Here is a 27,037-nt window from a genome sequence, read left to right as displayed (position 1 = left end):
GCACTTGCAGCCCAGACGGGCGTTCTGGATGGCAAATCTGCCACTACAAATAAGATGCTATGGAATCAGTGTGTTGTCTACGGGCCAAAAGTGAACTGGGTCGCCAAGGCACGGTGGGTTCATGATGGGAAAATCTGGACGTCATCGGGCGTCAGTGCGGGCATCGACGCAACGCTCGCCTGGGTCGCAGCTGAGTATGGTGAAGCATTGGCGACTGCTATTGCCAATGACATGGAATTCACGAGGGCTGCATCTTCATCTCATGACCCGTTTTCAGTCATTCATAAGTGCAAGGATGTTCCCGCGCAATTATAACGTTCTGAACTAGAGCGATGGCAAGGAATATTCCATGTTGAAGGCCATATGCTTTTAAAGCGACCTCATCTTGTATCTAGGCTCATATTTCGGAATTTTTGTGCTTTGAATACCGAGGTTCAATATGCTCAGTCAGTTGACGAGTTGAGGACATTAAAGCCGGCTTTTAAACTCGGAAAAATAATAGTCTGAGCTCAAATAGGCGCACAAAGTTTGATCCCTTACATGAGAAAGGCAGTAAATTTGTAGTTGAGAACTCTCGACGCGGAGTGGCTTGTAGTACCTGACCTCAGACGTAGCCTGACCCGCGGTTATGGCCAGATAAAGTGATAAAAGCAATGGAAAAGACAATGCAGATTGCCGGAGCCGGGATTCTTTAATCGATCGCACTTTCCGTCCTACTCACAATGATGAATTTTCTGCGCGCACTCCAAATGAAGTCTTCGATGTTGTAAGATACCAGCTTCGGAAAATAAGTGGCTAGAAGACGGAAATGTCAGGCCGATTGCTCGCCGGGCGTGTGAAGCTATGATTCGTTGTCTCCAAGCTAGCAAATAACCTGGATTCACAAAAAGAGGCTTTTTGTTCAATTACACCACTTCTCTTCGCTATGGAGCTAGCTTGATCTCGTCATCGTCTCACAGCGCTCCTTGCTCTCTCGTCATACCTGCTTACAGAGTCAACACGGACCTGAAGCGAACTTTGCCACTTTTCATCTTCTCGAACGCTTCCTGGTACTTAGTCAAAAACGAAAACTCCTCTACAATACATTTCACACCGTGTGTATGTGCGAAGGCAATCGCATCTTCAGAGTCTCGTTGGTGTCCCGAGTTCCATCCATGGATACTGGTTCCCTTCATCACCATCGCAGTTGTGTCAAATTCCACCGGGCCAAGGGGGGCAAGCACTACCAACTTGCCGAGAGGCGCCAGGCCCGCAACGAGCGGGCTGATAACCCTGCCATTTGGTGCCGTGGACACAATCATGTTCGCGCCTCCGAGCTTTTGCAAGGCATCTGCTGCATCTTCTGCGCTTGTATCGACATAATGGTGGGCTCCTAGCTGCCTTGCGAAGTCTTTCTTATCGCTCCCGGAGCTCAAAGCGACGACAGTGTATCCCATCTTTGAGCCATACTGCAGCGCTAGGTGGCCAAGCCCTCCCAGACCTTGAACGGCGACGAGTCCGCCTTGGATTACACCCATGTTTCGCATAGCGTTGAACACGGTGACTCCAGCGCACAAGAGGGGAGCAATCTCGGCCGGATCGGCATCTGCAGGCACTCGGACCGCTGCCTCGGCGCGAAGCAAGGCATACTCCGCGTAACCACCGTCCATTGTCACTCCATTGACTGCACCATTAGTGCATGTTTGAAACAGGCCTCGTTGACATGAATGGCATGATCCGTCATGGCCTTCATTTAGAGACGTTATTAGCTATAAACGAAAGCACAACATGGTGGCTGAGAGAGAATACGGGCTTACCTCCATGCCAGGCAGCTCCGACGCGCTCTCCTCCCTTGAACCTAGTAACGCCCTCGCCGACAGCGACGATGTCTCCAATCGCCTCATGTCCAGGCACGCGAGGAAACACGTCTCCCAGATAACCTTGCTGTACAAAAAGATCGGAGTGACAGATGCCACAGGCGAGTATCTTCACCAGAATATAGCCTGGGCCGGGTTGTTGGATCTCAACGTCTCGGAGAGTCAGTTTGGCACCTTTGTTCTCGAAGAACGCCGCCTTGTAAGTTGTTGGAAGAGATACAGTCATGCTTGAAGTTGGCACTTCTCTCTTTGGATGATGCCTTGACCCTTTTGCAAATGGTGACTGTAAGCGTGAATTTATAATTTGCTACTCAAACTAAATACCTATGATCAACTGCATTATTCAAGACTGATAAGTTATATAATGCATATACTTTTCTTCCGGTCAGTCCCTAAGTACCCATGTTTCTAACATGCTTGTCAAACTTGGGGTGATCTAGTGTAAGTTGATTGGTCACGAGAAACGGCGAGTGGCCCCGCCAAGAACGCCGTTCAAGCTCCATAATAATACATTGTGCAGAGACCTTGAGAACCGAGCGCCGAGGACGGCCCCATGTGACCCGTACCCGCCACCTGAGTCGTAGCAGAAACCAGAATGAGACCCTTTAATAATAGAATGACAGATGTAATGCGGCAAGTATTTGGGGTATGTGAAAAGGATTACTGGTCTTGATTCAAAGCCGGGTTCAAACGGCGTCCCGTACAGATTGAAATCCAACAACATGGCGTCGAATAGCGCATGAAAAACAGATGCGTGTTATGGTCATTGAAATCTGCCATCAATTCAACCTAGCATTTGAACACTTATAGAACCTCCTACAAAAGGGCGACTGATTGAGAACATTTTACTGTGTTAAATTTGTTTACTGCGAAGAGAGACAATGGTATCCCGTTTCATTGTGTATCTTATGGTGAGTTGCACAGAGTGATCTAGGCCGAATTTGATCAAATAAATAGAACCTCTTACTGGTTGTGGTGATCCACAATCGCTTTTCTCAGTGTATAAGCAGATTTTGAGGCCATTATGTCCAGTTCTCGGTAAACCAATCGACAGTGTCCGAAGGGTTGAATGGGGCAAAAATATCCCAATTGCTGGTGAAATCAAAGCTTTCCAACCCTATGGGCGTCTGTGGTAGTCTCGTGTTGTTGAGAATGTGATCGAGAACTTTTTTAATGACAGCTCTGACACGAGAAGCAACAGAGCTATAGGGCTGCAATGGGAATGACGAGTTCAGGTAACCCACAAGGAGGCTAAGCTGCTGAATGATGGAGGACCTGGAGTAGGTCTCGCCGAAAATGATATCCTCATCTGTGGCGATACTCGCAGGATTCGGGTCGATGAGTTCCACACATAGGACAGCCCCAGCCAGAGTTGCATTTCCCATTATCTACTTCTTGTTAGTCATATTATATTCGCATTGGGGTTTAGAGTCATGTGCAAGTTTCGCGGGGAGAAAGAAGGAAGTGACCTACTATCCACCGATTCTCTCCTTGAACCTCTGCCCATATATGCTTCTGAGTCCAGAACTGTAAGGTCAAAACTAGCATTTCAAAGCTGGTACGTAGGAGTTCACTCCTAGGACGACCATTCTTAACGAGTAACCGCTCAATTAAAAAAATGTTGAGCAAATGATCAAGTCTTATCAATAATTTTGGGAAGACTGCTCGAAGGTCGATATCAAGTATCTCTTCGAGTGTAGGACCGCAAACCAGATGGGTTGGCAATTCCTCGAATAGTTCCAGTTCTTTGGTCTTGAGCTGTCTATTGTTGAATGGTTCATTAGCGAGTCTTTACCGATAATGACGCGATTTTTGGGACCTTCTCGTACATGATGTCTTCAATAACATGATTTTCACTTGGACTCAGCACAATTTCGAGGATTTCGTCTCGGATCAGCGCCACCATCATGCGCACGCGGAGAAGCGTGCTTGAGTGGAACCGACCATCCATGCCCCATCCATCAGGACCGAGGAGATGAAGCTGTCTTTCGAAAGTTTCCTTATCTAGTGGTAGTGTAGTATCGTCCAAATCTAATGGTAATTTTAAAGCGCAAAATCTTTGTGTCAGTAGAGGCGGCCGTCCGACGAAAGTGGCTAGAAATTTATCCACTATGAAAACTTGACATCCAACACGTCGACGGACCTCCATTGGTAGTGTCGACTTAGATGAAGCTGTTAGGGAATCCCTGGCTCGACTGTCATGGAAGCCCGAGAACGTCAACATTGCGACTGTTTCGGCGTGGAAATTCCAATACGGAAGACCTAGGTTGAGTTAGATTTGAGCTTTGGCAATCGAACTGCTTCATAGAGAAGAGCAGTCCTTGATACTCAAGAGACGCTTGCGACCTAATGTGAGAGATACACTTACTAGTTTCGCCATGCATGCATGCGTGAAGCATGGAGCGTCTATACAATAAGAGCAGCATGAGGGATCCAGAACTACCCCCCATTTTGGCGAGAGTGATGCAAGACGAGCAGTACTCTGTATAGTGGCCAATAAACCTTCTCGACTCCGCGCTTGTCGAAGCAGGAAGTCCGCCGAGAGCCGTATAGAGGAACATCATCCCAACTGCCTCCCAGCGCAAGTTCGGTCCCGAAAAGCTTTCGATCCAAGCCAGAGGGTCGTCTTGATCTTCTTCAATGCTTTTCCTTGTGTTGATACAAATCATACTTCCCAGCTCACGTAGCTTAACTATGTTTCCCCGGTCACGGAGGTAGAGGCCAAACGTCTCCCAGACGCTCACAACCAGTCTTTCGGCTATGATTCTCATCCATTCATTATTTAGATTGGTATGGGAATTCAATGGGGTTACGGAAGGCTTTTCTGGAATTGCTTGTAAGACTCTAACGGCCAGGTCACTCGCTCCTTGGTCCATTTTCACCATGGTTTGTATATCGCCTAGAGACGGGAGGATTGAATCTGCCGGCGAGGATGGCAGCACCACCTCGGTTCCAACTGAAGGGTCTCGCGTGGCCAAATGAATCTCGGTCTCGAAGTAGGCTGCTGGGAAGCTCGTCGGGGCAAAGAACCCCTGCGGTGCTCGAGCTGCTGGAGAGCTCCATATTCCGTCCTCAGGACCAACATGCCTCTTGGATTGGAAAGAAGCTTCTGTGGACCTGGACTCCAGCCCCGATGTTCCATTTAATGGTTGGTGAGAAATGGCGAATTCAGCAGACCGTGCATCCTGATCTGGCGGAGCGTAATAGCAAGTTGATTCGCCGTTAGGTCGCCTCCTACATCGGCGACAAACGGGATAGCCATGGTCGCATGCCACTTTCCGTCGACGGCATGGCTCGCACGCTTGTGTTTTGCCATTTCGCCGTGTAACAAGGGGGCTGACCATAGTCATGAGTATAGGCAGCGGTTTGTTGCAAACAGCGGTGAAAGCAAATTTGGCGTATTGGGTTGGAATGAGCCTCCTTCATTGTTTGTCGTCGATTGTTCTTCGATCTTGTGTTGAGGTTGGGGAAGAGAGACCTAGGATTGATTATGTAAGTTATGATCCTAGACTACCTAAGTACCTCTTTAACCTAGAGGACATTTTATGGAGGTTTCCGAACCCCATGACATGCTAGTAGAGCGCCACCATTCCGCCGTTTTTAGTGCTTTCGAAGGCATAGGTAGTATTTCAGAATCTCAAAGGCTTTGCCAAAGTCGTGGCTGAGTTGTAAATACATCACTGCAGTATAAAAACTTATTGAAAACGATGGCCACAATCAACAGCACTTGCCTACAGCAGCCCCAAGCGCTCCAATTTCTGCTTTCTTTACAGGGAGACAATGCAACTGTCTTGTCTCGTCCAGTAGCGTTGCTGGCTTTGAAGCAGACACTGATGTCGCGTATCGAGAACTAACTTCACTGCTTTTCTTTCATCTCGGGTTCGACTGAGAGTGCACACCTGGGTACCGTCAAATAAGGCTCCCAATCTAATTATTGAGGTTATTTCCAAGTAGTTCTGAAGCATCAGATTACCACAGTGCCGCTTGTATCACCGATTGCGGATATTCGCAAGTTGGCTGACTTGGCACTAAATGCGTCCCGGTTCTACCCACTTCTTAAAGCCCTGCATGATAGAGCTTGTTAATATGCGAGAAGCTCTTCGCTTGGGGGTTTCATATTGTATATCTGCAGCACTTATTGACAGGTATAGAATGGTAGATGATAGCGTCGGTTGATTGACTCCGTGCCGCTTAATTTGCTAATGCTTGCACCTCATGTGCTGATTAATGCTGGCGCAACATCTCCCAATCGGAATGATTGCAGAGACATGTTATAGATGCATTGAATCCGTAAAGCTTTTGAGACCTCGTGAATTATCGCGGAGCATGTTCTCTTGATGTCAATTCGTCCTAGCTCGGGTATGGCCATTCAAGTGACTGCAAGCGAGCTACTTTTGCACGGCTCTTAATTGGGCATGTGGCTATTCGCTCATTGACGACTTCATGCCAGATGTTGCCCCATTGCAAATCAGTCCTAGTAAGGATCACACTACGGAAAGAGGACTCTATTGAGATATCTTCCGTCATCTATGATGTTTAATCGTAACTATTCAGATTGAATAAGAGCTGCATTGCTTGGCAAGGGTGAACGAATATGTTCGTTGGCGAGGCCGAATCCGCTCTTTTCTGGACTATAAATGTCCAGGTAGCACCAATTCAATCCGTCCTATCTCCTTCTTCCTCACATCTTGCTCCTTTTAGTGTATCTTTTTGTATTCTTTGTAGACATTGTGCCAATTGAGTCCGTATTCTTGGTCACAATGTATCGAGTACTCACAGCCCTTTCTTTCGCTAGCGCCGTGGTTGGCCAACAAAGTAAATAGACTTATTGGAATCCAGAGTCAAGTAACTAACAGAGAACAGTCGGTACCAACACCGCTGAGAAGCACCCTTCAATGCCTATTCAGTCATGCTCAGCCTCTGGATGCACAACTGAGCAGACTTCTGTCGTCCTTGACGCGAATTGGCGATGGACTCATGTGACAGACGGCTATACCAACTGCTACACAGGAAACAAGTGGAACGCAACGGCTTGCCCCGATGGAAAGACATGTGCTCAGAACTGTGCTATTGACGGTGCTGATTATTCTGGCACGTACGGAGTTTCTACCCCTTCTTCAGGAGCATTGAAGCTGCAGTTCGTGACTAAGAACACGGACGGTACAAATGTCGGCTCTCGTCTGTATCTCATGGCCAGTGACGAGAAGTACAGAATGTTCAATCTCTTGAACAAGGAGTTCACCTTCGATGTTGATGTTAGCAACCTACCTTGCGGACTCAATGGTGCTGTATACTTCTCCGAGATGGACGAGGACGGTGGCCTGTCAAAGTTCGACACGAACAAAGCTGGAGCCAAGTATGGCACTGGATATTGCGACTCTCAGTGTCCTCAGGATATCAAGTTCATCAATGGAGAGGTTGGTCATAGCTTTCTACAGCTTCACTTGATTTCTAACAACAATCATAGGCTAATGTTGAGGGATGGTCGGGAGCTGATAGTGATCCGAATTCTGGGTCTGGCGGATTCGGCTCTTGCTGCGCTGAGATGGACATCTGGGAGGCTAATCTAGATGCCACCGCATATACTCCTCATCCTTGCAAGGTGAATGAGCAAACTCGCTGTGAGAGCGAAGCAGACTGCGGATCCGGTGATAATAGGTACGGGGGAATGTGTGATAAGGATGGCTGCGACTTCAACAGCTACCGTATGGGTGTACAGGACTTCTACGGAACGGGCATGACAGTTGATACTAGCAAGGCTTTCACCATCGTCACTCAGTTCGTCACCGACGATGGTACTGATGCTGGAAATCTGAAGCAAATCAACAGGTTCTACGTGCAGGGCGGAAAGGTCATTCCTAATTCTGAGGTTACGGTGGAGGGTATCGACCCAGTAAACCATATCAGTGAGGACTTCTGCGACCAGCAGAAGACCACATTTGGGGACAACAATTATTTCAAGGCCGTCGGCGGTCTTTCGGGCATGGGCAAGTCTTTGACGAAGATGGTTCTCGTCCTGAGCGTCTGGGACGATCAGTAAGTTGGCTTCTCTTGAGCTTCTAATCACTATGACTAACGAGCAAACAGTGCCGTCTCGATGAACTGGCTGGACAGCACGTTCCCTGTCGATTCCGACAAGAGCAAGCCCGGTGTGGCCCGTGGTCGCTGTGACCCTGAGGCTGGTGACCCGGCAACGGTTGAGAAAGCCCATCCTGATGCTTCTGTCGTCTACTCAAACATTAAGGTAAGTTATGAACATCTGGACATGAGAAAACAATCAAGGCTTTAAATTCTAACACGCTATTCAGATTGGCTCGCTCAACTCGACGTTCACTGCTACATGAAGGAAAGATTTAGAGGTAGTCCCACGGTGAAGCGCTGGCTTCGACATTTGATTAGACTCATTATCGTAAGTACATATTGCTTCAGTTGTAAGACATGAAATAGTTACTCCCAAGCAGTATAAAACATATGAGGTCCATTCTGTTACTGACTTGAAGGGGGTTTTCCTGTGACACAAACGACTTGTTCAATGTAGAGTAATGTTTGAAAGCCTCAATGCATTCGGAAACTTCCTGGCAAATAGGCGTATCAAAGCCTCATCCAAATGGCTATAAATCTGCTTAAGTATAGAGATAACGTCCTGATAGAAAATAACGAATTGAATTGCTCATGCGGGGGGAGCGCAAGGTGTCATAGCTCGACTGGACAGGCAATACCTCACTGCAACCAGACACTTCACCCGCTACACAAGTTCTGAGTCATGTAGATCTATGTGTCTGGCATCGCTGAAACTAGTGTTGTTAGCCCTACGGATGCTCCCGGGCGTTGCGGATAGACGCTGGAGATTTATTGACCAAGCGAGCCAAGTTGAGCTGGAAGCTGGAAGCCTGGATTGACACAAGAAGCACGAAGCCGGCGCAGTGTCTGGATAGATCGGCGCGATATCTTTTCATCAGTCGGCCAATCGTTAGCATTTGATACTGAGACATGCGTCGACGGCCATGTAAGGTGACCACCCTGACTGACAGCGAATCACACGTGGGGAAAGCTGGTAGAAATGATGCTAGCCAGCGCATCAAAAGGCGGGAGAAAAAGTTAGGCGCGGAGAGAGACAAGTGAAGTGAAGTGTGAGGGACCAGCCACCCCTCGCCACTTTTTTTTTTTTAAGTTGCGGTCGGTGCGGAGCGGAGCGAGCGTCGTTGCGTTGCCAGACCGCCCCAAGTTACGGTAAGGTAAGCGTCGTCTGCTGCGGCTGACAAGCGACTAATTTACCCCAGCAATAAACAATAACACAGATCAATTAATGCGATTTCGAGCCCAAAGCACCTCACGATCACCTCCAAACACCCGTATCACTGAGGAGCACAACCCCCGATGCTAGCGACAGCAGCACGCTCGAATAGCTGTCAAGATGATGAGCGATCATCGCCGTCGCCGGAGCCCAGAAAGCTCCCGGCGCAGGCGTAAGGCTCGGCGTGATTCTCGGGAGCAGCTCGCGGCAGAGGCCGTTGTCTCTGGAATGTCTCTGCCGGACCCAAATGCATACCAGCCCGAGCCGACAACAATGCGACACGATCCCTCTATTGCAGCTAGATCGCGCAAGTACTCCAGCTCAGACTTGTCGTCCTCGAGTTCCTCATACCTGGACATCTCCAGGCGATACCCCAAAAACAAACGATATGGAGGAATACTCAAGAGCTTCTTCTCGACTCCCTCCGAACACAAACACCATTACCGACGCAAGAAGAAGCGGAGAATATTTGGATTTGGAAACTCCTCATCCTCGTGCGTAGATGTCTTGTGTTGGATTGTTTACGCGACAGAGCTGGACTGACAAAGACTACAGGAGCGTTAACTCCGACCTAGCTTACGGTACCGGCTTCATTAAGAAATCTAAGAGTCGCGGTGCACTCAGCCCGCAGGAAACGATCCATGGACCGGCTTACACCGATGGACGGCGTGCGCAGCCGAAACGCGAAAAGACCGATGAGGAAATCATGGAAATCGGCCGGAAGTTGGCCCAGATCGCCAGAGATCAAAATGCCCAAGACCTGGCTGCGATGGGCAGACGTAAGCCCACCTCGTTTGAGGCTACCGTCACTGGCTTCGATAAATTCAGGCGGCAAAATACTGGCGACTCGGTGAGTCGTGGTATTGGTCCCTCAAGACCCCACGGCGAATCCTCCCCGGACGACAGCGAGTGGGAGTCTGCTTCAGAAGATGAATATAGTGATGATGTGGACTCTGGCCTGGCTTACGGCGCGTCTGCCTCGGCCTTGTCACTGATTGCGAATAAGCCGAGCAAGACAAGCAAGCCATCACAGGTCCCCTTTCAGAAGCCGCCCGAGGAGATTCGGCCACCTGACCGGAAGAGCTCCGTAGTGGACCCAAAGATGTTTGGCCCAGTGAACTCTCTGAGAGGCTATGTCCAGACTCCTTGCGGGTTTGATAAAAATCAGCCGCAACCGCCTATGCCAAACAAGCGCTATTCCGCACCCGTTGGGCCGATCACGCCGATCGATAGTGCATCAATCGAGGCAAGACCGATGCAAACGGTGTATGCCGTGCCAACGTCTGATCCCAGGATAATGGGCGTGACCCATGGTTCTGTTGCATCCTCTCGGCCCGATCCAGTACCCATTCAAGCTCCAAAACCTATTGCGCCGGTTCCTCAGCGATTGTATCAGGAGGACAGGATCAAGGATCTGGACCGACGGGAATCGAAATCTTCTCGTCGACAATCAGATGGTAAGTCTTTAGCTGAGACCGCCGCAGTAGGAGCTGCAGGTGTGGCTGCGGGTATGGCGATCATGTCCGATCGCAAGGACAAGCGTGATGACCGGTCGGATCGTGACCCAGAACGCCGTGACCGGGAGCGCGAAAAAGAGAAACGTCGTCAACGCGAGCTTGAACTCGAACGAGAGATTGCGAGACGCGAAGCCGAGCTGCGCGAACGTGAAGAGCGCTATGCGCGGGAGAAAGAACATCGCCGGTCAAAGCGTGATAGCAACGTCAAAATCATCGACGAGAGGGACCAGAAACGGTCCAGCCGTGATGATCGACGGGATGATCGCTCCGACAAGCGCTCTGAAACGGACAAGCGTTCCGACAAGAGAGACGCTGATGTCGAGGTTGAGTATGAGCGTGAGAAACGCCGGCAGCGTGAGCGCGAACGTGAGAAGAAACGGGATGAGCCGACTAATGGCCATGACCGTGACAAACGGCGCATCAAGGATGACCGCAAAGACGACCACAGAGAGAGTCGCAAAGAAGAGCGTCAAGACGCCAGAAGAGTTAGTCAGCCTAGCGAGCCGCCTGCCTTGGATTATCGCCGCGTTGAAGACCCGAACCTCCCCGCAAGTAAAGCTCCTATTGACCCATTCCAGTTCCAGGTTGATGATGACGCCTTCCAAACGCCACTCTACTCCTCTACTCCCATGCGGCCTTTGACACCGGCAATCGTCACCGTCGAACGTGAACCAGACTTCTCAAAGTTCGACGACAGGTCAATTGACGGTGGGAGAATGAGTAGAAGAGACTCTTTCGAGGAGGAGATGCGCGATGCCAAGCACATCTACGATGAGACCTCGCATTCGACAGCACCCATCGACCCTGCAGCCATGGCTGCGGCAGTAGCCGTTGTCGAGCGCGAGCAGCGTGAGCACAAACGCGGTCGTGACCCGGAACCCAGATCACCAAAGGACCCATCGCAGAGGGAGGATGCTCAGGCGGAAGCCGATCGGTACTATGCTGAACTCCGAACAGCGCGGAGACTTGCTGAAGAGAAGATCCGCTCTCGGAGCAATTCTCCAGACGTCACTGACAAGTACAACAAGGATGAACCGGAGGAACCCATCATCCGCATTGTGACGCCGCCTGAGATGGACCACAAGGAGAAGAAGACCAGCAAGTACGATGGGCCAAACGCCGATGTCCGTATCGACAACATCATCGTTCCCAAGGAGCTTTCCAAGTTCAAGGCTCCTATTACATCACCAGACGACACTCATCTACCAGTTGTGGTCTTCAAATCTCGCGATCCTTCTGCCGAGCGCGAGCGACCATTGCTAAACCTCGTCCTCCCAACTCCAGTTCCCACGCCAACACCTGAGAAGCAAAGAAAAGCCCACATTGTGGTCAGCCCTGAACCAGAAAAGGAGTCTGTCTCGAAGGAGCCGGAGCCAGAGAGGAAGCGAGCTCGTGATATTAGTATTGGCCCAAGAGGCGAGATCATCGAGAATGATTCGCCATCTACCCCTAAATCTGTTTCTTGGGGAAAAAATGAAACCAAGCGCTATTATCCCGAATCTCCCGAGCACTCGCGGGAACGATCAGCGGACGAGCAGGAGCCTAAGGTTGTCGAAGTAGCCAAGTCGCCTAGACCTGCTAAAAAGAGCAGCGGCTGGGGCATAATTACGGCAGCTATCGTCGGTGTTGGTGGTGCAGCAGCCGCCGCCAGTGATGATGAGCCAAAGAAGGAGGCATCAGACCTTGAGAAGGAGAAGCCCAAGCCCGTCGACCCCGAACAACAAGGCTCTCCTAAGCAGCGTACTGTTCTGCCAAAGGGGACAACCCCGAGAAATCTGGATGAGGAAGAGCGTGACATTCCTCCAGCACCAGGGCCGAAGCCGGCCAGCCCCCGAAGCTCGCAGATGCCGGGTGCTTTTGCTGATGACTTGGACTTTGCGGCAAGATTGGCCGGTGGACTACAACAGTCTGGATTTGATCCCAATATTGTCATCGACGATGCTACGTACCGCCGTCGAGACTCACCTCCTGGCTCGAATGATGATTATCCTCTGTACAAGCAACCGTTTGCCGAGACGGTGACCGACCTTGGAGTCCATGGAGCTGACGGCTCTATGGTGTCGAAGTCTGCATCTGAGCCCGGCTTCATTCCGAGGGAGGCTGCTGATTCTCCTACTAGAGACAAAGATATGTCGGTGGATGACATTGATATCCCTTCAAAATCCAGCAAGAAGGAGCGAAGAAAGCAGGAGAAGGCATCACGTAGGCGCTCTGGTGACGATTACAAAGACATCGAAGTAATCGAGGAACCGGAGGAAGAGCCAAAGGCCATCCCCGAATCTGAGCCTGTCTTTGAGCCGGTAAAGCTCAGTAAGAAAGAGCAGAGAAAGAAAGACAAGGCTGCGAAAGCTGCGCAATGGGCGGACGAGGAAGAGCCTGCTTTGACCCAGGAACCTGAGCCCATCGAGCCCAGCAATGTTGCTGAGGACGAATGGGCTGAGACTCCATCGAAGAAGTCCAAGAAATCCAAGAAGTCGAAGAGGTCAAGCTCGAACTGGGAGGACGAGGAGGCGACGCCCACTGACGACCGGCGCATTTCTGTACCGGTTGACGCCTTCAAGGACCTCCAAGATGACAAGACTGCCAATGCGGACGAGGAATGGGACACGCCGAAGAAGTCTAAGAAGAAGTCTAAGCGTGATTCCGCGGCATACGACTCACCATCTCGATCAGAGTCTATTGCTCCATCAGAGGCTTCTACCGGAAGTTCGAGGGACAAGTCCAAGAAGAGTAGCCGGCGGAAGAGTGGACAGGATTACGAGAGCTCGTCCAAGGGCTACGATATACCTGAAGATGAGCCACCCGACAGACGAGACAGAAAGCGCGACTCGTATAAACCAATCGACCGTGATGTCAGCTCTGTAGTCTCAGACCCTGCTGCAAGATATGATCGCTTTGACAGCAGGTCAGTGGCTAGCCGAGATGATGACGAACTGGGATCCGTTGTTTCTGCTCCTACTGGCTCTGAACCGCGAAGGAAGAGCAGCAAATCTGAGAAGAGGAGCAGTAAAGAAGAGAAGCGAAGTAGTGGCAGCTTCTTTGGCCTATTCGGCAAATCAAACGGCACTGAGGAGAAGGAAAAGGAAATCTCCAAGTCATCAAAGGACGGTAAGAAGGAGCAGTCTTTTTTAGATAATGCCGGCACTCTTGGCGCGGGTGCCGGCTTAGCGGGAGCCGTTGCCGCATACCTCTCTCGTTCTAACGCCACCGACGCTCCGTCGGAAAAGGAGACGTCTGATATTGATCTCGAACCCGCGCAAAAGCAGACCTCAAGCCGGGAAGTCGAGATCCTTGATCCTGAGATTGTTCACAGGGTCATCAAACCTGCTATTGACCCTCAGTATGGAGACCTATTACCACTCCCGCCCAGCGAGCCTGGCTCACCGCACTGGGAGTCGGAAGACCTTCCTGCATTGCCGGACAGTCGACCCAACACTCCCCCGGAGCAAGAAAGGGCCTTGCTCCGCGACAAGCTTCACACACATGTGAGAAGACGAAGTGCTTATGAGACGCCTATCAAGTCTCCAAGTCATACAGCTATACCGATCCAATTCCGCATTGGCCAGCGCTCTGTGCCATCGTCTCCTGGCATCATACGCTCCTCTCCCATCCCTTCAATGCCTTCGCCTTCCACTCCTACAATTGAGCTAGGTAGTGCACCTCCGAAGCGACTATCTCGACCGACGTCCTGGGACAGCAGCAGAGAAATTAAGCCTCTCTATCTCCTAGAGCAGGCAGGCCGTTCCAGTTCTCATGTCACGGACGATGACTTTGACTCTACAGACTTACCGCCGCTACCGCCGTCTAGAGAATCTCCAGGACCCGAGTACGAGGTCAAGCAGGAAGACGTAGAGTACTTCCGTCTCAACCCGTCTGAGCGGGACGTGCCTCCTCTGCACGTCGACACGTCTGTCCGCGATGCAACGCATCCTGACGATCAACTGGGATCTCAGGACTCGACTCCAAAGGCGGAGCAAGCACCGCCATTTGAACAGCCACTTGAGCAACACAATCTCGGTAGCGAGTCTGAAGATGCCTTTGAGGACGCAGAAGAACATATACAGCGCTCCATATCCCCAAGCCCCACTCCTCATGAGCCCATTACCGATGACCTTCCAACTCTCCCACGGATGCATGACGAAATTGAGCGACCATGGGATGATATCACTGAGGGTCATCATACGCCTGCCCCGGTTGATCCTGTCTCTAAGGATCGCAGTTCATACTTACTACGCTCCACTCCTCGATCTGCTGAAGGCGACATCATTGAGCGATCTTCGCCACCTTCACCATCTCCAAAAGCGGTAGTTGAGCCAAAGTTTAATCATGATGATCTTGCTTTAGGCACCGCACTTGGCGTTGCAGCTGGTGGACTCGTCACAGCCGCTATGCTACACAGCGACGATGCTACAAGCCAAGGTACCTCAACTCCGGTTCAAGCCTCACGAGACACCGAAATCAGCAAGGACTTGTCTTCGACACCAGGAGACCATCCGCCTGCGCAGATAGACTCTCGGGCGGGTAAAGACTTGGACCTACCTTCAGAGAACCTCGCTTCTGCGGAGACGTCTGACTACGTTGGCGGTGCGGAGTCTGAAGCTCAGGAATTCAGCTTTGTCCCGTCCAAGAAAGGCAAAAAGGGCAAGAAGGGTCGCAGAAATTTGATTGAGGAAGACGGGCCGTTGGCTTTAGCCAAGTCTGAAGTCTTGAGCGAACCATTCACCGCTAACATTAAGGAGACTCCACCTTCTGAGGCGACGATGGATGAATGGGCATTTCCTACGACTTCCAAGAAAGGCAAGAAAAAGAAGAAATCTCAATTTGAGTCATGGGAGCCCGAGTTTGATGGCCCTCAAATTCAAGACGCACCACAGGCTATTGATGATCTCCCGGCTGCTGAATCTCTTCCGAGCGATGTCCAGGAGTCAACCCAGGAACAGAACTTGCGAGAGACACCTCTGCTCGAACGTTCGTCAAGCGCCTCAAAGAAGGGGAAGAAGAAGGGCAAAAGATTTAGCGCCTGGGAGCTCGAAGAACCAAGTCAACATGAGCCCCTCAGTCAGCCAAACATCGAAGATGTGCCTCTCGTCACTACGGAAGTCGGGCAGCCATCTACAAAAGACAACATCGACTTGTCTGCTACAATCCGTGAGGCTTCTCCCATCACCGAGGATTTTTCTCTCTCCCTGAGCAAGAAGGATAAGAAAAAGAAGAAGGGGAAGAAAGCTCAAGCTTGGGAGCCTGAGGACGATGGCTTTCAAGCACCTGCCCGTGGCATTAGTTCTGAACCTAGCAGAGATATTGTGGACGTGCCATTGTCTACTTCAGGTACCGGGGAAGCATCCCGGGACATTGATCTGGGTCCGGACCAGCTCTCCCGATCTCATGAAGCGGTGAAGAGCGGTGAATCGGAAATAGAAAACTTACCAACCTCCACCAAAGCCACCCCTGCTGGTGGCCCCGGCGCCTGGGTGCCCACGCCCGCCACCGCCGGATCTCAGCCTGGCGAGACGGGCTATTTTCCTTCGGCTCCCACGGTCCATAGACCTTCTGTCAGTGAAGGATCTCAAGTGGACGAAAAGAAGGGCTATTTCCCCTCGGCTCTGTCCATGCTCCCGATCACGGCACCGCTTGCTGCTGTCGGGTCCTTGTTTAGCAGAGGCAAGCGCGACAAGAAGGACAGCGAATCTGGCGATATTGACAGCGAGGACGTCACGGAGCAGCCAGGTGTCCCAAATACGCTGGACGAGTCACAAAGAGCCCCGGTGCAAACAATCCATTCGAGCGATCAGTTGAGCTCTTCACCAACCGCCAATGTATTGGTGGAGCCGAGTGGGGCCAGCGCTGACATGGCGCTCCGTGACGGCTTAAGCGAGGACAAATCACTGGGAGACACACCATCAAGCGCTGTGGACACCACTGATTTGCTGCCCGATGCGCTGCCTACAGCGCCTGAAGCCACTGAACTCTCGGTTGCTGAGCACCAGCCTCCCCAGCCTATTTCTTCTGAGAGCGCTGTCTACGAGCAACGAACTGCGTCCCCAACGCCTCGTGACATTCAGTTTGACGATATCCTGCCCATTCCAAGCGGCGAGGATGAGAGCAGCATGGAACCAATAATCGAAGAACCCAGTAATGTGGCTGACGACAAGCCAATAAGCACTGTTGACTGGGAGCAGGAAACCGGAAGCAGGAAGAAGGGCAAGAAAGGCAAAAAGAAGAGACAGAGCTTACAGGATGTCTCTCAGTCGCCCACCATTCAGGAAGCTGGTCTGCCTGCTACCGACCCCGATCTTGCTCGAGATGAGCCGTCTTCGATTGTAACGGATGACCTCAGGTCTCTTCCTATCGCTGACCCTGCTGTGGATATCTGGCCCTCAGATCAAGCTGAGACAGATACTTTCACACCAAGCAAGGCTAGCAAGAAGTCTTTAAAGAAGAGTAAAAAGCGAATGGACTCAGTCCAGCTTGTTCCTTGGGAAGATGACGTACCTCAAAATGTCGAGGATGAATCGAAGGGCGAAGACATCGCCCCCGAGACCTTAGAATCTTTGGACTCCGAAGTTACTCGGGCCACTGCTGAAGGAAGCTCCCAGGAACTACCAGGCACGTCACCGTCAAGCAAGAAATCCAAGAAGGAGAAGAAACGGCTCCGTGCATCGCGGACTCTCTCTTGGAGCGATGACATGGTCACAGACAGCGCGGATGATCCAAGTACACGCGCAGCATCGGTGGACACGGAGAATCTCAACTGGGACGACCTCAAACCAAGTCGACTTACTGTCTTCAGTGACGTCGGCGTGAATGACGAGGAACAGTCGGAAGCTGACTGGGATACTCCACGGAAGGGCAAAAAGGGGAAGCAAAAGCAAGAGACTTCACAACAGGCTGCCGACGACAGTGCCGCATTGAGTGAGTCCGTGCAATCTGAACAAATTTCTAAGGAGTCTGCTGGAGACAGTGCAGCTCAAGACACCGAGTCTCAGGGCCTTGATGATTTCCAGTTCACGTCGAAAAAGGGGAAATCAAGCAAGAAGAAGAAGCGACAAAGTGTAACATGGGCTGATTCAAGAGAGGAAAGCCCTCTTGGAACTTCCAGATTGGCTACGCAGGACCTACCCGCGCAGGAGGTTAGGGAGTTGTCACCGATCTCCCCTGTCCGAAAGGATGTCCTGTTCCCGGAAGTTGAGAGCAATCAGACTGCCACTCAAGCGGTGGCCAAGGACACTTTAGAGCATGAACTGAGCTCTACACTGCCTCCCGTTGTGTCTGTTACAGAGTCAGTACCGGCCATGCCAGAAATCTCGACAGAGTTGAGCCAGCAAGAGCCTCTGCAAGTGTCGGAACCAATTGAGGCTCCAATAGAGTCCCGCGAGATCCCGGCTCTCCATGATGTCCAAGAGCCAATTGCTTTGCCTGCAACTCCTGAGACCGATACAAAGACGGCCCTTACCATTTCTGATCCTGAACATGAGCTAAAGAACGTTCCGATTGAGGAAGAGTTGCAGCAAGAGCCTGCTAAATCAGCAGCTGAAACAAGCAATGTGCTTGAAACCCCCCCGACAGTTGAGGCTGTTGCCGCTGAGAACATCCAAAGTTCCTCTAAAGAGATTCCTCGTGATCCCGAAGCATCTACTGCCATTGCTGAGGACGAATTCCCCATGACCACCAAGAAATCTAAGAAGGACAAGAAGAAGCGCAAGAGCAAGACTCAGGATGAGCTCGAGGAAACATCACAGGATACTGGCAAGGATCAAATGGGCGAGTCCACAGCAGGGGAAAATATAGCCAAGGAGCTAGTTGCAGCTCCTGTGCTCGAAGAGGTCTCATACGCGACTAGACCGGCTGACCTCGAACCGGAATCCTTGCCAAAGGAACTTGAAGAGGAGCCTGCTGAAACCTTTGTGCTCAAGAAGTCAAAGAAGGAAAAGAAGAAACGCAAGAGCAAGGTTCAGGATGACTTCGACTCTCTTTCAGGGGCGACAACACCAGTTACACAACCGGTGTTGGGTGATGATGCTCCTGTTGCGTCACCGGATGTTCCTTTGGAACCTCAAGAGGAGAACATCGCATCAAACTTGACACCCGAGCTTGACCTTGGCTCTCAGCAGGAAGCCCCTGTCGATGACGATTTTTCGTGGGCATCGACGACTAAGAAATCGAAGAAGGACAAGAAGAAAGGCAAAGGCAAGAGCTGGGACGAATTTGAGCCTCCAACTGAGACAGCATTGCCCACAGAAGACACTAGTACACAACTAGAGCCTAGCCAGGCTTTGGCAGAGTCGAAGGAATTAGATACAGCGAGTCAAGAGGCCGCTTCACAGACGAAGGACATCAGTGAGCCGACCCAAGACGAGAATGCCCCCACAATCTTGGCTTCTCAATCAGATCAACCAACGGAACAAGATCCGGTTGTGGACGATGAGTTTTCCTGGGCACCCACGATGAAAACGTCCAAGAAGGACAAGAAGAAACGCAAGAGCAAAATCCAGGACGACTTTGAGTCTGTTTCTGGCACGGTGACACCGTTACCAGAGGAATCGAGGACGCTTGATGTGCCATTTGATAATTCAAGTCCTCAGCAGCCGTCTCTTGAACAGATATCCCTCGGCTCGGATATTTTGACTGAAGAGCCGCAACAACTTTCAACGGAGCCCGACACAATCGTCGAAGATGAGCCTTCCGACTTCTTTGTTACGAAGAAGTCGAAGAAAGACAAGAAAAAGAAGTCTCTGTCTCTTGACGTTGGCGCTTCCGAGGACTCGCCTGCTGAGACCAGTAAGGCTGACGAGAGTGTCGCATCTCTAACTCAGTCGCGGGAAGAGCCATCCACAACCATTGCCGAGCAAGCCAAAGATGATGATTGGGCAAGCTTCTCTACCCTAAAGAAGTCCAAAAAGGATAAGAAAAAGAAGCGTGCCTCGGTCTCCTGGGCCGAGCCAGAGACTGAGAGCGGAAGCCAAACGCCTGCTGTGGACGAGTTGCCTGAAGCCTCCAGAGCCATTGAGGACATCACAATTCCTGCGGAGCTTGTCGAAGACAAGACAATCCAACTGGATGACTTGAAACCAGAAGACATTGAGCCTCCTTCAACTTCGACCGATTCTCTATCGAAATCAGAGCTAGAGAGTAAGGTAGACGATGGGGATGACACTTTGATTGTTGCCGGTGGCACGATACCAGAGCGGCCAATACCTTTGCCTGAGTTGGAGGCGAAAGTGGACGATCTTGCAGATACCACAATTGTTGCGGGTGGATCCCTACCGGAACAGCATGAACTCAGGCCCTCTACGGTCGAGCACCTTCAACACGAGCAGAGCGATTTCCCACCTGTCACCGAGGATCTCACGCTGAAGACTGCTGTTCCAGTACCTGCAAGCGTCATCTCTGACGAGCCGAAGCCCAGCAACGAGGCTAAGGAGCCTTCAGAACCTCAGACAGCCCATGATGATGACTTGTCAAAGGATCTAGCAAGCCCTTCAAATATTGAAGAGCCCTTTGTCACGCCTAGCGAATTTGTCCCTGTCATGACCGAGGAATCAGAATCAACGGACGTAACGCCTTTAAAGGCTGAAGGGCAAGAACCTGAGGGAGTTTCTGAATTCTTCACTACCAAGAAATCCAAGAGGGACAAGAAAAAGAAACGAGCCAGCCAAGTGCAGGACTTTGAGTCTCAGCCGTCATCTTTGCCCGAAACGCCCTTTGAGACACCATTCGAAGACTCACGCCAACTAAGCCTTGGTCAAGAGGAGCCCACACCAATGGCTGACGAGGAGGTCAAAGATGTCAGGGCCGTCGCCGAGGAGGGTTACTTTGAGCCCCTGCCGGGTAAAAAGTCCAAGAAAGACAAGAAGAAGGCGAAGAAGATGTCTCCGAGTGCCTTTGACTCCGATGCAGTCCCGAACTCCACGACTGAGGAGCCCGAGGCTATAGTCACTTCAGACACCCAAGCGCCATCATCTGAAGGCCAAGACGTCAAGAAAGACGGCCCTACAGCTCTACATGCTCCCGAAAGCCAGGAAGCAACAGCAGATACCAGTTCTAAGGATACAGAGGATGACTTCTTCCCTACCACTAGAAAGATGTCCAAGAAAGACAAGAAGGCTAAGAAGTCGTCCTTCAATCCTTTTGACCCAGAGCCGTCGTCCGTCACATCCTTGGAGAATGTCGAAGCTATTGCTACTCAAGAGACAGAAGAGCCATCATCCAAGACCCAGGAAGCAGCAGAGATTGCCCCTGAAACTCCGGAAAATCAACTATCCATCGATATTGAGGCTGACACAGTACCTACCAGCTCGAAGGAAGTCGAAGAGGACTTATTTCCCATCACAAGAAAAGCGTCCAAGAAAGACAAGAAGAAGGCAAAGAAGCTTGCTCAGCAATCCTGGGATGAAATAGAATCACCGCAGATTGAAGACCAAAAAGAGCCTGTCGTTCAGGACGAGGTGTCACCACAATGCCAAGTACAGGAGCAGTCAAACGTCGAGAACAAGGATGTATCTTCGGAGCAACAAGTGCATGTAGCCACGCCAGAACCAGAGATGGCAGAGGCACAGGATGCCGAGGATTTCTCGGGGCTCACTCGCAAGAAATCCAAGAAGGACAAGAAAAAGGCCCAGAAGCTTGCCCAGCAGTCCTGGGATGAACCGGAACCAGTTATTCCGGAGAATTTTGACAATCAAGGCACTGCGGCCGGCCATGATAACTTGGTCGCTGAAGAACAGCTGATTGAGGAGAAGCAGCCTGACGCTGTGGGCCCCCTCGAAGCAGAGACAAGCGAGGCAAATAATACAGTCAAGGAAATGGTTTCAGAAACAGAACAGGATTCCCAGCCGACCCTTACCCGGAAAATGTCCAAGAAGGAAAAGAAAAAGGCCCAAAAACTTGCCCAATTCTTGGACGAAACGGAGCCGGCGGCTGTGGATGAAATCTCGTCTACAGACGTTCATGTTGCGGGAACACAACCTATTGCCTTAGAGGGTCAAGCAGCTGATATTTCGCAAGACACACTTCAAACCTTTGAGGAGTCAGTGTCCAAAGAGCCCGGGGTTGAGGACTTCGCGCCAATCACTCGTAAAATGTCTAAGAAAGACAAGAAAAAGACAAAGAAACTAGCCGAGACTTCGTGGGAATCTGAAGACATTCCAATTGAAGAATCAGTGCAAGCCTCGACCGGGCTTAAGGCCGAGGCCGAGTCTATTCCCATCGACAAGGATTTCACTGAAACGACGAGATCTGTACAGCATGACACCTCGAAAGACTTGCCCACGAGCTCTCAGGATATGACCTCGGCCTCCGAAGCTCAAGAGGGGCCCGCCACCGAAGACTGGCCGGTAGTGACGCGAAAACCGCCAAAGAAAGATAAGAAGAAGGCAAAGAAACAAACTCTTTCTTGGGACGAACCGGAGCAAGAGTCGAGCGACGTGCCCGAAGCTTTGCCCAGCGGTGCTCCCGTTGATGACAACCTAACTCAAGAAAGCGGCGAACTTACAATAGACAGTTCTCCACCTGAACAGCGGGACCCGAAGTCCGAGGTAATTGCTGAGCAAGTTGAGCCAGGAATCAGTGCTCCAAAGGAGGCTGAGGCTCAGGACTTCGGCTTCAGTATTTCTCGCAAAACGTCAAAGAAGGACAAGAAACGAAAGGGCTCAAAACAAGCCGATTCCAAAGAACCATCTGGCGCCCAAACGCCTACAGTTCAGGAAGCAACAGACAACGCAACACCGGCTCCCTTCGACACTGATATGCCTCGAGCTGATCCTGGCGTTGAATTCATCGAGCAAAGTGACAATACCGTGGAGCCTGTAGACGTCTTTGCCGACATTCCGAAGAAGTCCAAGAAAGATAAGAAACGTCGCAAGAGCTCTGCCATAGTCGCAGAGCAAACGGAAGCTTCTGATCCGTCAAACGAGTCTGCAGAGCAATCAGTGTCAGAGGCTGTTATGATACAACCTACTGAGGAGGCTGTTACGTCTAAGTTCATGGATCAGGACGCAATCACTACTACAGCTTCCCCGGACATCTGGGATAACGATGATTACTTCAAACCCCGTGCCGCAGAGGAGAAAGATATCCCACCTGCTGAGCCACCTTTCGAGCGCGTGGAGATTCATCCTGTCGTAGCTCGGGAATTGGGTGCTTCTCCTGATAAAGGAATTGGCGCCGCTGTCCCGGAACGACCTCTGGTTGGACTAGGACTGATTCCCCGCCACTCGTCAATTTTTAATGAAAGCGAGGGCTATGCGCCGAAGTTGTTGACCATGACAAGCGATACCCCGTCAACAGAGGCTCGGGACACCCCAAGATTCCAGTCCCCAGACGTTATCACTCAGACAGGCAGCCCTGAAGCATTGAAAGTGGGCGATGTGGATTTGACCCCAGCTCAGCATCGTAGCAGCATCTCACATGAGCCGCCATTTGACGCCTCAGGGCCCGACAAGAGGGTCAAGACGAGAGAGGCCGACAATATAGCTTTACCAGAGCAGTCAAGGCCATTGCCGCCAAACGACACAGCCCCCGTCCATGAGTCTGGTCTGTCCTCCCGTGAGATAGCTGCTGAGTTCTTGGAGAAGGGACACGAGACATCTCCAAGCCGCAAAATCGAAAGAGAGGCCGAACGCGTGAAGACAGAAACCGAGGAGGCAAGTCTGACCGCGTCCGAACGGGTATCATCGTCTCTAGACCACGAAACAACCCACAACCAGGAAGCAACATCAGCTCGCGAGATAGCTGCATTATATTTGGAACATGAGCACGACCTGAAGAAAGCGGACAGCCCACGAGCACCATCGCCTGCTGACGACAGTTCAAAGGCTGGTGCTGTTGCTGCTGCTGGGGCACTTACCGGGGGTGTAGCTTTACTGGCCCAAAAATTCGGGGGTAGTAAGAAGGCTAAGGGTAAGAAAAAGAGCAAGTCAAAGTATGTGGATAAGCGTACGCCGCAGGAGGATGACATGTTTGATGACCCCTCGCTATGGGAAGGGGCTGATCGCAAGCCAATGGAGGGTTCGAGGATGGATGCAGATACGGCCACTTTCTGGGACGTTCCTGCAGAGTCTGAGGAAAGAGAAGCACACCAGGAGGTTACGACGAAGGCAAGAGATATTTTGGATGACTCTGAAATTGCAGAGAGTCCTGTGCTCGGCCGTGGTGTAAATGAGGGTGCTATGATCGTTGATAGATCGATCTCGCCCGCACGAAATGTGAGGGGTGACATTCACGATGAATGTGTCTCGACAGACTCTCTTCCAGGAGGCGTGGCAATGGATTTGGACAAGCACGAAGAAAAGGAGGTTCGTACATTACCAACACCCCGCTCCCCAAGCCCACCGCCTCACCAGCCTGAGTCGGTGATGATTGAGGAGCCCGTGTTGAGATCCATCGAACCAGAAGACGACGTATCGTTCGCGGTCTCCACACCTACCATCGACTTCAGCCGCTCCCTCTCAAGAGGATTACCGCCCGTACAAGAAGACCCTGCCGAAGAAGTCGAAGCTGAGAGACATGATTCTGTTATTCGAGAACAACCCCGACGACTCCTCGCTACGCCGGATGTAAACAGAGACAGCGGCTTCATGGCCGAGTCTCCGATTCCTCGACAACGCAGCTACCACGAGGACGGACAGATTCGCGATAGCGGTGTCCATCTGCGCGACTTCCCCGATTCTTCGCCGAGACAAGTCATGCGAGGCTTTAGCCCAGAACCTACAAAGCTATCTCGGTCAAGCGCAGATGTAAGTCATCATCATGACACCCCTAGATCCGAGGAGAAGAAGCCAAAGAAAACCCCCTTGGGCGAGAGCGAATCCCGTCGACAGTTCCGCGCGGGCACGCCTGTACTTCGTGAACCTCCGGAACAGCCCCAGACACCAGAACCGCGAAAGGCGGATACTGACAAGCAGCCACGATCCAAACCAAAGTATCCCGAGCTCAGCCCAGCGGTTTCAGGCGGCGCGGCGCTTGCAGCGGGCGCTGCTGTCGCTGCCGCAGGACAAAGAAGCGTTTCCGATAATACCAGCACCAGCCAGCGAGCATCTCCCCAGCCTCACAGTTTCGCCCGGCGATCAGCATCCAATACCAGCATCTCGCGTATGCGGACACCAGAGCCGCTCAACTTGCGGCCTGATAGTCCAGGCATCATCCGGCACTCAGCCACCCCGCCTCTTAGGCGAGTGGACAAGCGAGTTAGCGGCGACTTGCGATCTCTCAGCCAACGCAGCGAGACCGACCTTGCTCGTTCAGCTCTGTCCGCCTCCAAAACCCCAACCCCAGCAGCCGGGGAAGCGCCCGACCTCACCCGCGCCGCGCAAAACAACACACCCATCGCCAACGAAGGTCGTGTCCGCACCAAGGACATGACCGACGTCTATGTAAGTTTCGGATCTTTCTTCTGTCAATCATTTCGTCTTCTGCAAATTCTGACATTCTCCTCCTAACAGGATGGCTTCGGCGAGGGCCGCATCGGCTCCCCGCGCTCACCGACCAGACCTCACAGCATGCGCCGACGCCAGAGCATGCAGGTTCTCGAGCTCGAATCCAAGGTCGAGCAATTAATAGCAGAAAACCGCCTTCTCAGCGAAGCTCGTGCACAAGCAGAACACCACCTCGGTAACCGTGCTGCCAGCGTATTGGCCGAACGTGATACTGAGATTGATACCCTCAAACAATCAATCGATTTCCTCCGCAAAGAAGTCGAACGGCTGACCGAAGTCAACGAAGGGCTTAGCAGTGCAAATGCCACCATTGCTATACAGCACAATGACAGATACCGACAACTCGAGACGGAGCATGCCGATGCTGCCCGCGAGCTCGCACAAGCGCGAGGCGCCCACGGCAGCTATTCCCAGACACTGCAAGAGAAGGATGCCGAAATCGAGAAGCTCCGCGCGGAGCTCGAGTCAACGAAAGAACAGATCCGCGAGATGCAGCGCCAGATCCTGACACAAAATCCAGTCGACACCGAATTCCTCGACATAAGGGACGTTGACCACTTCGACCATCGTTGTCAACAACTATGTTCACATGTCCAGCAATGGGTTCTGCGCTTCTCCAAGTTCTCCGACATGCGCGCCTGTCGCTTGACAAGTGAGATAAACGACGAAAAGATCATCGATCGACTTGATAATGCGGTCCTCGATGGCTCTGATGTCGATCACTACCTCAATGACCGGGTCAAGCGCCGCGACATCTTCATGTCTATGACCATGACCATGGTATGGGAGTTCGTCTTTACCCGTTACCTCTTCGGCATGGACCGCGAACAAAGACAAAAGTTGAAGTCTTTGGAAAAACTTCTTCTGGAAGTCGGACCTCCACAAGCGGTCCGCCAGTGGCGAGCCGTGACTCTCACCCTCCTCTCCAGGCGTGATGCTTTTAAAGATCAGCGCGAACAAGACACAGAGGCAGTGGTACAAGCTATCTTCCAGACTCTGTCGGTAATACTGCCTCCACCTTCCAACCTGGAGGACCAGATCCAGACACAGCTCCGTCGCGTCATGCGCGAAGCTGTAGATCTCGCAATCGAAATGCGCACCCAGCGTGCAGAGTACATGATGCTGCCGCCTCTGCAACCAGAATATGATGCGAACGGCGACCTGACTGAGACCGTGCACTTCAATGCGTCGCTCATGAATGAGCGCTCGGGGGATAATGTCAGTAATGAGGAGCTCGAGTCCCACGGCTCCGTCGTGCGGGTCGTGCTGTTTCCACTTGTCGTCAAGAAGGGCGACGACAACGGTGTTGGCGACGACGAGATCGTAGTGTCGCCGGCACAGGTCCTCGTTGCCAAGCCCAGCAGCAGCAGGCGGTCGATCCGGATGGTCACGCCGTCCTCGGACGCCGGCGGCGTCAGCCTGTTGCGCGGAGGCAGCCCGTCCACAGCTCCCAACAGGAGCAATGTGAGCATGGCGCAGCCAGAGGCAGAATACTTGGAGGGAGGGATCTAAAGGGTTTCCGGGATGGTTTAGATTTCATTCATGTGTGTTGGTCCAAAAGTTCGCATGCAACGGCAGGGGAGCTATGAGGAACACGGGACGGAGGCTCTTCCTGATAATGACGAGAGAGATATGGTTCATTGCATGCATGATATCCTGGGGTGTTTGACGGGCTCGGTTCCCTTATTTAATTCTCTTTCTCAAATCCCCCTTCTAGTTTGTTTGTGTGGAAACATATTTTTACTGTTGTATGAAACTTCTTATGTCTTGTTTCTCATGTTATCTGTGGATCAATCCATGTAGAAGTATGATGACTGAATGAATGTCCTGTTGATTTCTAGATCTATCTAAACCTATTTGCCACGACCTGCTCGCCTGTGACCAGTTTAAAGTGATAGATCGTAAACCATGCCGCCGTCGTTAGATCCCTAACGCCAC

General features: G+C 51.6%; 3 protein-coding genes across 3 annotated transcripts; 2 read left to right on the top strand and 1 right to left on the bottom strand.

Annotated features, from left to right (window-relative positions):
* Positions 1-986: 986 nt before the first annotated feature.
* UCRPA7_3953 (putative alcohol dehydrogenase protein) lies at positions 987-2,082 on the bottom strand (the record flags this gene model as incomplete). The annotated part of the gene is made up of 2 exons (XM_007916528.1): positions 987-1,663; positions 1,797-2,082. 2 exons carry the CDS (start codon positions 2,080-2,082, stop codon positions 987-989), a joined length of 963 nt encoding a protein of 320 aa, XP_007914719.1.
* Positions 2,083-6,616: 4,534 nt separating this feature from the next.
* UCRPA7_3952 (putative glycoside hydrolase family 7 protein) lies at positions 6,617-8,200 on the top strand (the record flags this gene model as incomplete). The annotated part of the gene is made up of 5 exons (XM_007916504.1): positions 6,617-6,671; positions 6,720-7,273; positions 7,324-7,892; positions 7,944-8,100; positions 8,165-8,200. 5 exons carry the CDS (start codon positions 6,617-6,619, stop codon positions 8,198-8,200), a joined length of 1,371 nt encoding a protein of 456 aa, XP_007914695.1.
* Positions 8,201-9,423: 1,223 nt separating this feature from the next.
* Positions 9,424-26,611, top strand: UCRPA7_3951 (putative involucrin repeat protein; the record flags this gene model as incomplete). The annotated part of the gene is made up of 4 exons (XM_007916495.1): positions 9,424-9,644; positions 9,706-24,400; positions 24,527-25,036; positions 25,106-26,611. 4 exons carry the CDS (start codon positions 9,424-9,426, stop codon positions 26,609-26,611), a joined length of 16,932 nt encoding a protein of 5,643 aa, XP_007914686.1.
* Positions 26,612-27,037: the final 426 nt, after the last annotated feature.

Source organism: Phaeoacremonium minimum (genome assembly GCF_000392275.1).
Source record: "Phaeoacremonium minimum UCRPA7 unplaced genomic scaffold PA7_03_scaffold_299, whole genome shotgun sequence".
NCBI lineage: Eukaryota > Fungi > Ascomycota > Sordariomycetes > Togniniales > Togniniaceae > Phaeoacremonium > Phaeoacremonium minimum.
The sequence above is the reverse complement of the archived record's forward strand: the minus strand, read 5'-3'. Positions and strand labels throughout refer to the sequence as shown.